We start from the raw sequence: 15,633 nt of genomic DNA, 5'->3' as shown, positions 1-15,633 counted from the left end.
TCCAAACTACAACTTTTCTAGATGAAACATGGCACTGTTAATATTTTGTTTTTAGTTGTCTGGGGCTGGTTTTAGCCTTGTATACTGTGATAATAAAAATCCAAGTTTGTGTTGCCTTAAGCCACTGTCTGTCTGAATTGATTATAAAAGCAGTTGAAAATTAACTCAGAAACCAACATCTACGTGAGTCACCTGCAGTCTGCTGGGCTGAAATGAAGTTCTTGGTCTTGCTCAGAAATCTTGTTTCTGTGGAAGTATCCATGAGGCTGAGAGCACCTAGCCTGCTAATTTGTAAGAGGTTATAAAGTATTAGGCTTTTCAAGGTTCTTAAAATTTAGTACTTAAAATTGTGATGCACTCAGGATTGTTTAGTCCTCCAAGTCCTCTTCTGGCTAATTAACCTCATAATATGGTCTCAAACACCTTTCAACCATTATTAAGAAGTAGCCCATCATTTATATTTAATTATATATATAATATATATAATGTAATAAATTGTTACTACTCTTGCAAGTTAATAAGGTCAATCTTGTGTTGCATAAAAATATACATGAAGGTAGCATGTATCTATTTGTAAGGATTCATTAAAATGGCTTTAATTATATTATACTAAATAGTCCTTGATCTACTACTTTATGTTGGTCTCTTAAAGAATTGAACTTTGAGCCAGGCGGTGGTGGCACACGCCTTTAATCCCAGCACTCGGGAGGCAGAGCCAGGCGGATCTCTGTGAGTTCGAGGCCAGCCTGGGTTACCAAGTTCCAGGAAAGGTGCAAAGCTACACAGGGAAACCCTGTCTCGAAAAACAAAAACAAAAAAAAAAAAAAAGAATTGAACTTTGGGGTGGTGATGGCACATGCATTTAATCCCAGCACTCAAGAGGCAGAGCCAGGCAGATCTCTGTGAGTTTGAGGCCAGCCTGGTCTACAGAGTGAGATCCAGGACAGGCACCAAAGCTACAGAGAGAAAAAAAAAAAAAAAAAGAGTTGAGCTTTGCTTCAAAGACATTTTGGGAAAGGAACTTCCTTGGATGGAGTCATTCCCAAACCAAGCTCCTGTGTAGCTGAGTCTACACTCTCAGAAACCAAGAGACATTGCAGACATGGGATGGATGGCTTTTTAGAGAGATGACAACCTGCCTGTGTTAAAATCAAACCAGAGAAAATTCCTGTGCGAGAAATGCATTTATTATGCAACTTAAGCAAGACAGATGACAAATCACAAAGACAATGCTCCCCAGAGACGAGCAGCTGGTCGTGCATACAACTCACCATGTGCAAGACTGAGTTGTTTCTGACGCCAGCAAAGTAGGGTGGATTCCTTTGTGAAACAAACAACATGTTGCTCATGTTAACATCACCCCATCCTGAACACGTTACTGTGGTACACACAACCCACTGACCATCTCAGCACCCTTTGTGAAACAAACAACATGTTGCTCATGTTAACATCACCCCATCCTGAACACGTTACTGTGGTACACACAACCCACTGACCATCTCGGCTCCAAGCCAGGCAGTCAACATCTATACACTCGCCAAAGCAGACAGACAGCATGGCAAACAGTATCTTCTTGTGAAGCCAAACAGTTCAGCAGTGTGACCACAGGGATGCCCAGAAGGGTCCCAATCAGCCAGATGACAATCTGCCCTACCATTTTCTGAGAGCTCAAATGCTTGTGAGGTACTTTAGGCTGGCACTCACTGGGGTCAGAGCTGTCCCAGGTTTAAAACACAGATGGATGGAGTTCCTCAGATCAACTGCCAAAGCGCGACTCAGCAGAAGCACTGTCACAGTGTGTGAGTCTCCTGGACTCCTGCTAAAGGTTCCCCTAAGCAACATACGACTTAATGCAGGGCTGATTGGATGGAGGGTACCAAGACCTTGAGAGCCTGCAATCAGAGCCAGGATGCCATGATCTATTTTCTATTGCTTCTATATACATTAGCTCGTCTTAGATGCTAAGTCTGAAAGTCACAAAATACTTGAGCTGGGATGGGTCGTCTACTCCAGATGTGCCACCTTTCCTTTAAAGCCATGCAGTCCAGAGAGGTAAAGCAGCTGTTATAGGCAAAGAATGGTGGCAATGGGCTGGATCAGAATGCAGTGACCTAACCCTCTCCCAGGGGAGCTCAACTGTATATGTAGTCAATTTTTTTCAATAAGGAAGCTTTAATACTGTAAGTGTGTTTTTAATCCAAAAAGGAAAAGAAACAAAACTCATCACTCCCCCCCCCAACAAAAAAAAAAAAAAAAAGACAACAAAATGGTGCCTTCCATCTCCAAACTCCACACCTCTATCACTAAGTCCCAGCCCTGGCCTACATCTTAAACTTTAAACATCATTCATTCTCCCTCCCTCCCTCTCTCTCTCTCTCTCTCTCTCTCTCTCTCTCTCTCTACACACACACACACACACACACACACACACACACACACACACACACCCCAAGGGGACAGGGGAGGTTTCTGGCTATACAGAGACAGAATGCATCCTCAGGAAGATGCCCACAAGCATTTCTCAGTCCAGGTCTATACGTGAAGTCTGGGAAACTGGCTTATTTTCTAGAAGAACAGGTGGTTCCGAAATCAGAAGATCATCCTCCCCAAAGGAGTTCTGGTCTGTGTTTACGAAGTTAGGGATGTCAAACTTCATAAACCTGCTCAGCTCCTCCTCGGGCCTCCCACTGCTTCTGACGGCTTCCTGGAGCTGGACATCACTGTCGATGGCTGTTGTCTGGTGGCAGACTTTGACCCTGTCCAAGTGTTCCACTTCATTGATGTAACAGTGGAAGAGAGACCGGGACTCCTCGTTACCCTGACGAGAGAACACCTGATCTGACTCCAGTGGTTTCCCAAAGCCTGACACGAAGCTGTTCATTCTGAACCTCTTCTCTGGCGGCTCTGCATTGCTGCCAAGACAAGAAAGAGAGGTCACAGACCTGCTGCTCACTCGCCTACGGGCTCATGGTATCCTGCGTGGAGAGATTCCCATGAAGCACCTACTGGGTGTCCCTTAAGGTTATGCAGACCAGCACCAGCAGGGAAACACATCACTTCTAAACATAGGACTCCAAGGCAAAAACCTCAGGATGAAAGCTGCTGGATTTTCCCGAGGGCAGATAGGGTGCAGGACCCCACCCCACCCCCATCCTGTAAGCACTCCAGGGATCTCCAAGGATTCTTAGATCTCCTGAATCGATATCAAGTTTTAATCTTTACTTTTGTTCTTTTGTTTATGTGATGTTTGTGTGTGTATATGTGTTTGTGTGCGAGTATGTGTACAGGTGCACGTGGAAACATGAAGTCGATATCCAGTTTCAATTGTTTCTACACCTGTGTTTATTTTGCTTTGTTTTTACTTTTATGAGGCAGGGTTTTGCTGTGGATATCACTCTGTATAAATAAAATGCTGATTGGCCAGTAGCCAGGCAGGAAATATAGGCAGGACAAGCAGAGAAGAGAATTGTGGGAGGTAGAAGGCTGGGAAGGAGAGACACTACCAGCCGCTGCCACGAGAAACAACATGTAAAGACACCGGTAAGCCACAAGCCATGTGGCAAAGTATAGACTAACAGAAATGGGCTAAATATAAGAGTAAGAGCTAGACAATGGTAGGCCTGAGCTAATGGCCAAGCAGTTTAAATAATATAAGTGTCTGTATGATTATTTTATACATGGGTTGTGGGACCGCGGGGGCTTGGTGGAACCTGGAGAGAAGCTCTCCAACTACAGGGTTTCTCACTGAATTTGTAACTCACTGATTCAGCTTAGGCTGGCTAGCCAGCAAGAACCAGGGAATCCCCCTGCCTCCACCTTCCCAGTGCTGGGATTACAGTCACTCACTGGTTTTTATGTGGGCTTTGGGGATCCAAAATCAGGTCCTCATGGCTATCACTTTAGCAACTAGGTTATCTCCCAGCCTTGCATCAAAGTCAATTTAGGTGCTTCTAAAGAAACAGAGTCCTGCCTTACAAACCTCTAGGATCTCTGGAGGTACTCAGTAATCAGCATTTTCATAGAATTCCCAATCATCGTTGCCATAGTGATGTTCAAACTCACAGGCCTTTGCATACAGCATGGGCCTCTAGCAGTCAGCACAGGCCGACAGCACTTCCTGGTAGGAGCCCTGTCAGTATCTGACAAGTTCTCCCAGCCCCTCCTGAGTCATCTAGGAGCCATCTCTGCAAGAAACCTTTTCCAATTCTTATGACCTGGGGTGGTGCTCTACGGGAACACGGGGTGCTTCTCCTCATCCATCTTCCTCTGTGTTGTGCCTATTTCTCCACTTCTCTGTCACCTCCTTTAGGTTCTAAGCTCTCCAGGGAAGGCACTGCATGCTTCTTGCCTACTGCATCCCCAGTTCCAAGAACAGCAGTAAGTATATACTAATTGCCCAGCATGTTTTTGTTGGATCAGTGAATGAATGCATCAGTCATAAAGAGATCTGAAATTAAAGCAAATCTTGGCTTGGCAAGATGCCTCTTCTACAGATCCTTCAGGCTGGAAATAAAGTCAAAGGCATGCTCAGCTAAGGCCTAAAACCGGAAGCAGATGAACCTGAACGGAAAGATGATTGACACTGAGTGTAGATTCCAGAGCCAGTAATATAGGAGGTCCAACAATCAATCCCACATGGGTCTCTCCTCTGTCTATCTGTATTTGGCTACAGGAAACCACCTTGTATTTGCCTACCACATCTCCAAGAGCTGCTCATGGGTCTGCCATGGCACCTCCTCCCCAGGGTACTTGGCAAGCACCAACCATCTGTCCACAACTGGCCAGCCTGGGTGCTTGTACAGGCCCAGATACCATGGCAGTGGTATCTTCCAGCTCTTTATTAGTGAGAATGGCCCTCAAGAAAGGTGGTGAAAACCCTGCAGTCATGTTCAATGTTTAATACAGCATGGCTGTTTACAAAGTTCACCTTCAAGGACCTTGGGTTACAGGTTAGAGAGATGGTGTAGCAGCCAAGAGCCAAGCACTGACTATTCTTCCACAGAACCTGAGTGCTTAGTAACTACCTGTTACTCTAGATTCAAGGATCTGACACCCTCTTCTGGCCTCTGTAGCTACCTACACATATAGGGCATACAGATACACACACATACACATAGATTTTTAATTTTAAACCTTAAGTTACAAAAACAATTATATTTTAAGTAATTTTATGATCTTGTGGGCCACGTACATAGGTATCCTCAGCAACATACAGCCTGCAGGACTCGATTTCTTAGCCCTTGTTGATTCATACCTATGAATACTCTTAGGTGATGGCCACAGCGACTGTCAAAAGATGCTCTCTAACAGGCAGTGGGAAGCTTGCAGCTGTACTCTGCCTTCAGTCCTCAGGAATGAAATACACGCATTATTGCTAGATTTATAAAATATGTGGCCTGGGTACCACTCCATAGGTTATATGTTCTTCTGATAGAGGAGAACCAGCTGCAGTTGCAGCTGCAGCCTCTCAAACTTGGGAGGTCCTGGGGGGAAACTAAAGCTCACAACATCTACAATAGCAGTTAAAAAGAAGTTTAAAATTGCCCACAACTCCGGCTACCTCTGTGAAAATAGAAAATTACAAGGCCCAAACATCTTAAATTCCACCTTAGCTAAAATGACATCTGAAACCAGAAGCCTCAAGATTCAAGACCTGGAACCTTGGAAGGATGGGCTGATACCATCATGAAGACTGAGCACTCAAAGAATGCTGCCAGAAAAGACTATCCCCAGGAGTCCCAGTTCCTCATCTGCAACAGTTCATACCCAAGTCTACGCTGTCGTTTTGCAGCCGAGATCTAGCTAGAGTGTTTAGAAGTCTTCCCACGTCATCCTAAGGTTTGAGAAATAAAGACTTTATTTTGCTAGAAACCTGGACCTGTTTTCTCACTGTTTTGAGAATGTGTATTCTCTATTTTTAATTTGGATTTCACTAATCATCTCCAAAACCCATCTGTTTCCTTGGCTAGACCTGACTGTTCCAAGCCCTGGCATTTTCTCACTATAGGCTGCAACCAATATTCTCCAGGCCTGTGGGGTTATCAGCACCAGAATAGGCAGCATCTCCCAGAAGGGCCCGTCCAGTTCTCTAACCCATGCAGTGACTGTCCTTACTTGCCATGCCCCGCCCCATCTACTTACCTACTTTCAAGTCCCCACCACCCTCTGCCTGATATTCCTAACCCTGCTCCTCATATCCTCATCCCTTCCCACATCCTCTCTCTCACCAATCCCCTCACTCAGTCTACAGTATAGCTACAGTGGACCTTATCGGCCCTCTTTATGCCTCTGTTTGTGATGTCCAGCAGGCCTGTATCCTGATGTGGTCACTGCCTCCATGGCAAGACAGTGATCTGGTAACAGGAAGGCATCTGTCCACCCACCCATCTCCTGCTACCTTTTTCTGGTTTCTCTGACAGGTCATGCTTTTCTGCCTTCTGAGGGAGCCATTTGCCTCTGGTCTTTCCGTACATTGGTAAATATTTGTATCCTTCAAAGGGCTTTGTAAAACATGGCCTCAGTGGGTGCCATATGAAACACTGAACACAAGATGGTATCTACAGGCTTGTCCCGAACCCTGACTTCTATGAGACACACAGCCATCCCAGATTTGTCTTTTCGTGACAGTGATCCAAATCAAGTCAGGAGGATAGACCACACACACACCCCTCCAGCTGCAGAGGACAACACAGGTTATGGTCTGAGTCAGTCCCAAAGAGTTTCCCTGGTTCCCTACAAACGCTTGCTACCGGGCTGAGTCACCACACACCAATTACCCTCCTCATCTACTCAGGCATGGAAGCGGGCTGAGCAGAATGGTGGTGCCTGCCATTTTCAACAGTCACTTCCACAGGGACTCTTACAACCTGAGACACGCCCTCCTAAGAGTGACATTCTGTGAGAAAATAACCACCACCACTTATGGAGACACAGCCTGTGCCAAGAGTTTATACACGGTATAAAATCAGCCTGACAGGGGTGCCAAGCACACACTCCAGTGAAAGCCCTTCTATGTACACCTTTTGGTGACTAGCAGGGAGATGTCAGGCTATGTGGGCAGGGAAAAGTCTACCCTTAAAATTCTTCTCAGTATGGCCCTGGACAGGCAGCAACTACGCACTTAGTAAAACCTCCTAACTGATGGGGATACAAAGGCAAAGGTTTCTGGGATGGACCCAACATAGCTCCTCCACCTGTTGACAGTGATCATTGGCATCTTGCGATCCCAGGGTTCCTTAGCAACCACTCACCATGTCTGCACCCTGCCCGCTCGCCTAGGGCTGTGGTCAGCACCAATGACTCCCAGTGCTGACATTTTCGAGATGTCTGCTCTTGTTACACACCCCCATCCTGCAGTGGGCGCCATCTTCTGCTAACTTACACTTTGAGAGAAAATGTCATCCCCAGTTTTATAAGATCACGAGCAAGCCTGTATTCGCCCTTAAATAAAAGCTACATCTACCAGGACATGAGTCATTTAGCAAAGGCTACAAAAGAAGGCCATTTGTGGTGGATGTCTGAGGCTTGGAATTTTTTGTTTTTTTTAAGAAGTCCAAAATATCCAACCTAAAAATGAATCCAAGACCTCTCTTACCCTAACCCTTCCCCTCTCTCTGACAGATGTGTGCTAATGGACTATAATGCTCCAAGATATCACTCAGGCTCCCCCACTGACAAGTGAGACAGAATGGCTCTCCTCCAACATCCAGGTAAGAGCTTCCCCGCCGTACACAAACAATACTCCACGGGAAAAATTATCACCATCAAAGCTGTTTCTGAGGCCTAAAAGCTTTTAATAAAGAGGAACCAGCTTCCTACCTGGATCTCTCCCTCGCCTTTCCTTCCTCATGCCCACAGGCACCTGGCTCCCCTCCTCCAAACAGGAAGCCCACCACCGGTCCCCATCCTGAGTCAGCAGGAGAGCACAGCTGGTTCTGACCAGTGACTGGCAGCAGGAAAGGATGTGTACTACTTCCCAGCTACAGGACAGGAAGGTCAGAATCCCCATGCATGCTGTCCCAACAGCTGAGGGACTGCAATGCCCTACAGCAATGGTCCTCAACCTTCCTTCCTAGTGCTGTGACCCTGAATACAGTTTCTCATGTTGTCGTGACCTTCTCGACCATGAGATTATTTCATTGCTACTTCATAATTGTAATTTTTTTATTTGTAATTGTATTTTTAATTGTAATTGCGACCTCTGGGAAATGGGGTCGTGACCCACAGGTTGAGAACCACTGCTCTAATGGAAGACGCCTCTGTCTGTCCTTTGCCCAATGTGTCATGTCAACTTGAGGAAGAGTCGGCCTCTGCTGTGCTCTACTGACATCCCAGCAGCATTAATGTCCCATAACCCAGGTTAGACCAAATAGTCCCTCCCAGTGCCACATCTCAACATGGTCCCAGCCTTGGTGAAGTAGTTAAGCTATAGCTCTGTGCTGATCCACTGTTTCCTGAGAGTGAAGACCCCTTCACTTTGTTAGAAGCATGCAGGGTCCTGGTGAGTCCTGGGTCTGTGGCTGAGCACAGTTCAGAATGACTCCTTAAGGAAGTAGGCTAGACAGGGTTCTAGAGAAACAACAGAATTGTTTCTGGCCCCTCTCTCTGCCTCCATCTCTCCCTCTCCTTTTCCCCCTCTCCTCTTTCCCTCTTTCTTCCCAGTCTCTCCCCATTGCCTCTACTCTGTGCGTGCATGTGGGCATGCATGTGTGTCTAGAGAAATTTCATTCCAGAATTGGCTCATTCATATTCTGCAAGCTCTACAGGCTGTAAACTCGGGGAAGAATTCTTGTCTTGGGTGTCAAGGTTATTCTAGAAATTCACTCAGCTGAGTGAATGAGGCCCGCCCACCTTCCAGAGGGTAATCTGCCCAGCCCTAGCTTAAAGTATGCAGATTTAGGTATTAACTTCATTTTTAAAAAAATACCTGTACAGAAACACTAAGAGTAGTGTTTGGCCAAATAGCTAGATAGCATGGCCTAGCTAGGTATATGTATGTATAATGTTTTGGCTGCTTGTATGTACACCACGTGCATGCCTGGTGCCAAATGAGGCCAGAAGATCAGAATCCCTGGAAGTAGTTACAGATACTCATGAGCTGCCATGTAGGTACTGGGAATCAAACCAGGGTCCTCTGGAAGAGCAGTCGATGCTCTTAACCACTGAGCCATCTCTCTGATGTGTTTTGTCTGTTTTAACCTTGTCTATTACAAACCACATCACGTGTTTGGATTTCCTAGAACAATAATATGAAAAGCAAAAGTGTACGAGTTTTTGTTTTTGTTTGCTTTTTTGTGGGGGAAAAGAGGATGAAGAAAAGGGAGAGGGGAAGGAGGAGAGAGGGAAAATGAGAATATTTCTAGAGGCATTTAAACGGATTCTCCAGCATATGTAAGCATATACTTAAACATGACCGCATTTGCCCGTCATTTAGAATGTTTATGTTTAAAGGATTTCTCTAGCTCCCAAAGTCTCAAGCAAACTATGTGATGGGCTGAATAGTTCCCTTTCACTGGGATTTTTCACTATAGTTGAAGTATAGACAAAGACTCCACCACAACAAGCAGGAGGGATCACGTGGGGAGCCACAGGCAGGGGAGTGCTGCTGCCCGGCTCAATTCTGTAAACACATCAGCATTTGTAGCCAATGTCTCCCAGAGAAATCCTTCTCAGAAACCGGAGAAAGTGCATCTTAACTTCAGTATAAAACTCAGATCTGGGGTCAGCATGAACATGGCAGGGGAGGACCAAGAAGCCTGATTTGATAAGGGCAGCAAGAGGCAAAAGGCGGGGAGAAAGTGGTTTCTCCTGGACAGCACCTGGATCTGGGTAGCAATCCATGCCCGACCCACCTCCCCATCCTGGGTTGGCCTAACCCTGGCTCCTGGTCTAGTTCTATGTGAAGTGCAGAGTAGCCCAGACTTACTCTTGATGTGGGGCACCTGTCTTCGTCAGCAAAGTCAGCACAAAAAACATGAAAATCACAAAGACCGCAAGACCAACCCAGAATCCAATCACAATGGAATCTGCAAGACAGGTAAGGTGAGATTAGTGTTCCGAGGGATTTGAACTAGCTTAGAAACATTTCAGGACTCTGAGCTTTCTGGAGATTCCAGGGTGCAGAGCAATCAGTCCACCATCACAATGGGGGTGTGAAGACAGGTCACAGGTTATCCCAAGCTCCAATCTTCTACTTTGCTGCCTTGGATTAGATTGGTTTTTTTCCGAGATATTTAAAATGAGTTGACTCTACTCCTCGTTCATGTTCATGCACTTCAGGTATTGATCACTTTTTGGAATGAACGTATAGCTGGCCTCCTGACCACGACAAACAAATGAATACCTTCTGCTTTCCCTGCCTCGGTCCTTTGCTGCACAAACTGCTTTAAGCCAGCTCTGAGGCTGAGGCTGGCCTACACTGGCTGGTTCAAAGTGCCTTTCAGAGCACTTTGCTCAGCGCCAGCTGCTGAGAAGGTATCCCGCAGGGCTGGCTTTTATCATTCCAATGGCCATCCTTGCATCCTAATTTACTCCTGCTTTAAATCCCATTTGGACTGGGGACATTGTGTCCCTGTGTTTGCTTTAGCACCTGGCTACAGCTTCCTCACACCAGCACTTGAACAGAAATCCTCACCACTTCGGAGCTGGTCAAAGTCTGCCCTGCAGGGTCTGTCCTGTATATTTAGCACTCTGGATAAAAAGTAATGTCACACTCCTAGTATCTTAAACGCAAATGCTAAAGAAACAGCAATTTCTCTAGACCCTGCCTTTTACTATAACGGAAATAAGACACAACGGTAAAGGGGGGCGTGGAGAGGTGTCTTCAGGATGGTTCAGCAGGAAAAGCACTTGTGGGGAAATCCTGACATTCTGAGTTTGTGTCCCAGAACCCATGAAAGCTGGGATGAGAGAACCAACTCCACAAGGTTGTCCTCTACATGAATACCAAGGCAAGTGTGTGCACCCACCCACACCACACACACACACACACACACACACACACACACACACACATACAATAATAAATGAGAAGACATAAAGCAAATCACGAAAAACGCATGTATTCAAATTATAAATCTCAGTGATTTGGGCACATGCTGTGATAACATGGTGTACGGTTATCTTCAATTCTACACATCGTATTTCAGCAACTGCTTCATAGAAAGAGCTAACCCTAAACCTGTAACAGGCTTTTTTACTTTTGGGCCACCAACCAGCTCCCAAATCATGACCCGGAGACTTGGTAGTTAGGAATGCTAGGCCTTATCTTAGCTATTGTTTTAATCTGTTCTCTTTATCTACATTTTGTCTTGGGGGCTTTTTACTTTTCTTTCATTCTGTACATCTTACTTTCCTGTGTCCTCGGTGTCTGGCTGGCCGCTGCCTAGCTTCTGGCCCGGGGCATCTCCTTTCCTTTCTCCCTCCTTCTCTCTTCTCTGGAGCCTAGGTTTCTCTTCCCACTTATTCTCTCAGCCCACCAGCCCCGCCTACCCCTCTACTACCTAGCTATTGGCTGTTCAGCTTTTTACTAGACCAATCAGGTGCCTTAGGCAGGCACGGTGAAACAGCAACACATCTTTACATAATGAAATAATTATAACACACCTTTACATAGTTAAAGTCATATTCCACAACATAAACAAATGTAACACATCTTTGCCTAGTTAAAGTCATATTCCACAACAAACCCTAAAACTACATGCCAGTGTCATGTTTCAGGCCCAGAATTAAAATGCCATCCCACCAAATCTGTTTACTGAGAAGGTCTCTCCTAAGGACAGTATGGCAGGGGTCCCTGAGCCAGTGTCATGTTTCAGGCCCAGAATTAAAATGCCATCCCACCAAATCTGTTTACTGAGAAGGTCTCTCCTAAGGACAGTATGGCAGGGGTCCCTGAGAGCCAGGAAAAGAAAAAAAAATAGCCTTGTGGGCTGAGCAATGTCCTTAACTATACATAAACTTGACCATCTCTCTCCTTCAAGCCCCTCCTTGCTTAATAAGCCTTCCCAAAGCCTTTAAAGAAGAGAAGAGCGGCTGCCCTGAGCTTTCTTCTCTACTAAAATGCTTAATGCGAGATCCTGGTCTGTCTTGGAGCAGCTCTCTCTTCTACATTCAGGCATCTTTAGACTCTCACCTTAAGGATTTAAAATGGCCAATAAAATTATATGTTAGCATACATGAGCGACAAAACAAAAGTCATATAAAAGGCCCCATTTTACTGTATTGGTTGCTCTGGGCTTTTATTTTTCTGTAATAAGAGTTTCACCAGGATTGCTACCATAATTAAAAGCTGCTTTCCCAGGGAAGCCTCACCACCCAGTCTCTTTGTTCAGAACTCATAATAGCAGCTTCCGTAGGGAACAGCAGACCGGCCCACACTTCCCCTTTCCTAAGCAAGGAGTGGGCAGAGGAGAAGGGAAGGGATGCTAAGACTAACTCTATGACACAGGCGCTGAAACTGCACTGCCCTCTGTGGCCATGCCCCACCCACCCCCAGGTACTGGCATCCCTAAAACCCTGGAGTCACCACTGCTTCCAAGGCCACACCTTCACCAGCGGCCTCTCCTGGGCTCTCTCTGGGGAGACTCCGACTCTACCCCACAGTGCCAAGTCTCAGCCCATTTCCTTGATCCCTTCATGCTTTCAAAACCAGCACCATGGGGGAGACTTACACATTATCAAGTTCAGCTGCCAACTTGGAACTCGGCCTTGGGTCCCCTGGACCACAGCTTCTGTGGGCTGACCCTGAGGAAATACTTAACAGAAGATTTTACCTTGGCCAGGCAGTGGTGGCACACGCCTTTAATCCCAGCACTCGGGAGGCAGAGCCAGGCGGATGTCTGTGAGTTCGAGGCCAGCCTGGGCTACAGAGTGGGTTTCAGGAACCCTGTCTTGAAAAGGAGGAGGAGGAGGAGGAGGAGGAGGAGGAGGAGGAGGAGGAGGAGGAGGAGGAGGGGAAGAAGATTTTATCTCGAGGAAGCCAGTCTCAATCACAGCTGATGTCTCAGCTCCAGCTAATCTTCATCCATTTCCCCAGTAAAACAAAGGTTTCACTTCTCTAGTCAGACATAATTCAGATATAGCTCACAAACAGCCCAATGGAGTCTTTGCTTCCCTCTGAAACTTCATGGTCCAGACCTGTGTCATCTGCACTGTGCTCAGCATGACCTTCTGAGTTCCCATAGTAGCTCATTGACCTCTCTAGGCACTCAATGACTCAATCTTACAGGTGCAAAACTAAGCTCTGATGCTCCTCCCTGACACCTGTCTCTCCCTTACACTTCTTCGTCCAAGTTCACGGCCATTTCTTTCTACCAATTACTCCAGTCACAAATCTTCAAAGCAACCTTGCCTGTTCTCTTAAGCCCAGGTCAAGCCGCTGACAATTCTGGAGAGATCCCGCATTTACAAACATCTGAAGGAAGACCTCACTGGTCCTTGCTTCTAACCTTGCTCACTTCAATCTCAGGCACAGTGATCCCAGTAGAACCCAAGGCCAGATGTTCCTGTTTCAAACCCTTATCTGACTTCTTCGAGAAAAGCCAGTCTTAGCCCAATCTCTATGTCTCTACCCCTGTCCTGCTCTCCTTGACCAAGCTACACTTGGGTTCTACCTCTCTGTGTGGAATTCACTCCTCTGGACCGGGATGACCTAACTTTTCCTTACATATTCCAGTTCATTCTGGCCCTGGAGCACTTTCTGACATGTTCTTCCCTCAGACATGGCTCAATCTCACAATTCCTTCTCATCTTTCCCTCAGATTTCTCCCTTTCAGCGAGGCCTTCCATGGCATGCCACAAATCCAAGCTTTGAAAGAAGGTGCTTTTGGATTTTTGGCTCACTGCTGTCTAACTCCGGTGTCTAACATGATTCCATTCATATTAGGCACTCAGGAAATATGCTGAAGTCATAAATGAGTAATTTCCACTCTAAGTAGCAACCATGACTTCGGTAGGCTGAACAAGTTCATCTGAGGATGCACCTGCTCTTGCCAAATGTGGTACATGTAAAGGGAGTTGACCATAACGGCCACTCTTGTCCACAATGTACACTTTCTATGAAAATATTTGGGGGGCCTGGAGAGATGGCTCAGATGTTAAGAGCACTGACTGCTCTTCCAGAGGTCCTGAGTTCAATTCCCAGCAACCACATGGTGGCTCACAACCATCTGTAATGAGATCTAGTGCCCTCTTCTGGCCTGCAGTATACGTGCTGTATACATAATAAATAAATCTTTGGGGTTGGGGATTTAGCTCAGTGGTAGAGCGCTTGCCTAGCAAGCACAAGGCCCTGGGTTCGATCCTCAGCTCAAAAAAAAAAAAAAAAAAAAAAAAAAAAAGCCGGGCAGTGGTGGCACATACCTTTAATCCCAGCACTCAGGAGGCAGAGGCAGGTGGATCTCTGTGAGTTCGAGGCCAGCCTGGACTACAAAGCGAGTTCCAGGACAGACTCCAAAGCTACAGAGAAACCTTGTCTCAAAAAAACAAAAAACAAAAAAAAGAAAATATTTTATTGCCATTCTGTTTGCCAAAGTAGCTTTATAAATCACCCAGTAAAACAGAATGTCATATTAAAGGTAAGGGTTACTGCTTAAAAAAAAAAAAGGGGGGGGGGGAGTCCAGGAGCTGGAGAAATAGCTCAGCAGTTAGGAGCTCATGTTATTCCTCAGAGGACCAGGTTTCTTTTCCCAGCACCCACATGATGGCTCACAATTGTCTATAACCCCAGTCCCAGATGACCTGATGCCCTTTTCTGGTCTCTGTGGACACTAGGCACACATGGTGTACAGACATACATGCAGACAAAACACTAATATACATAAAAGAGATAAAATAAAAATAATAAAATGAAAGAATGTATAGATGTTCACATTCCCATGGTCGACATTCCTGGGGCTTTTACTTCCCTGTATATTAAAGGGTCGTATCTGTTTATGTTCCACTCTCCTCTCAGCCTCATATGCTATCAGATACCTGTGCCAAGAGCCCTCCACTGTGGTCAGATTTCTTACATCACAGCAGTGAGTGCTCATCTGAACATTTTGTATTTTCATGATGTTAGTGTTGAAACAAAAAGCTTTCTCATTAATAGTATGCAACGTGCCACAGCTCTACCTTTTTTTTTTTAAAGGAAATTCTTTTTTCAAACAATAATCATTTCTATAACCAAAAAGAATGTGCTCAAAGGAGAGCTGCCTCCGTTGTCTCTAGAAATGTGTCAATGAAAATTATAACCGCAGAGCTGTCTGTGGAGCCCCTTAGACCAAGGCAAAGAGACAGGGGCAGGCAGAAACGGCACTGATGCAAAGGTTCACGTGACAGGGAAGACGGCGGCACTCCACCAGTCTTTCCAATTTCCACCAAAATTCATCAAAACCTCTAGGCAAGGTTATCCCATTAAAAACAACAGACTAAAGAACTTAGTAAGTTTAAGAGGATGATTTCATACTCACACCACAAGGCTCTTATTCAGATAATTAATGAGAGCATATCCTAAGAGGTTCATGCACTTTCTTTTCATCCCCATAAATACTGGGCAGATGTCAACAAAGAAACAAGAAAAGCAATCCATTATTACTGTAAGTGTGAAGGATATGTGATTTTGCTGGTGGCTTTGCTTAAGGAAGAAAAGGA

The 15,633-nt window shown here is 45.7% G+C and overlaps 1 protein-coding gene across 1 annotated transcript in view; it reads right to left on the bottom strand.

The window, feature by feature from the left end:
- Nucleotides 1–2,401: 2,401 nt before the first annotated feature.
- Nucleotides 2,402–15,633, bottom strand: part of Mrap2 (melanocortin 2 receptor accessory protein 2) — a 37,463-nt gene continuing 24,231 nt past the window's right edge. Inside the window, exons 4-5 of the mRNA XM_036192910.1 lie at nucleotides 9,926–10,025; nucleotides 2,402–2,912 (exon numbers count right to left, since the gene is read on the bottom strand). Coding sequence (XP_036048803.1) covers nucleotides 2,522–2,912; nucleotides 9,926–10,025 — 491 coding nt within the window. The 3' untranslated portion in view covers nucleotides 2,402–2,521. The remainder of the gene's footprint in view (nucleotides 2,913–9,925; nucleotides 10,026–15,633) is intronic.

Source organism: Onychomys torridus, chromosome 7 (assembly GCF_903995425.1).
Source record: "Onychomys torridus chromosome 7, mOncTor1.1, whole genome shotgun sequence".
NCBI classification, from domain to species: Eukaryota; Metazoa; Chordata; class Mammalia; order Rodentia; family Cricetidae; genus Onychomys; species Onychomys torridus.
Note: the sequence above shows the minus strand (reverse complement) of the source record. Positions and strands in the feature narration are given on the sequence as shown.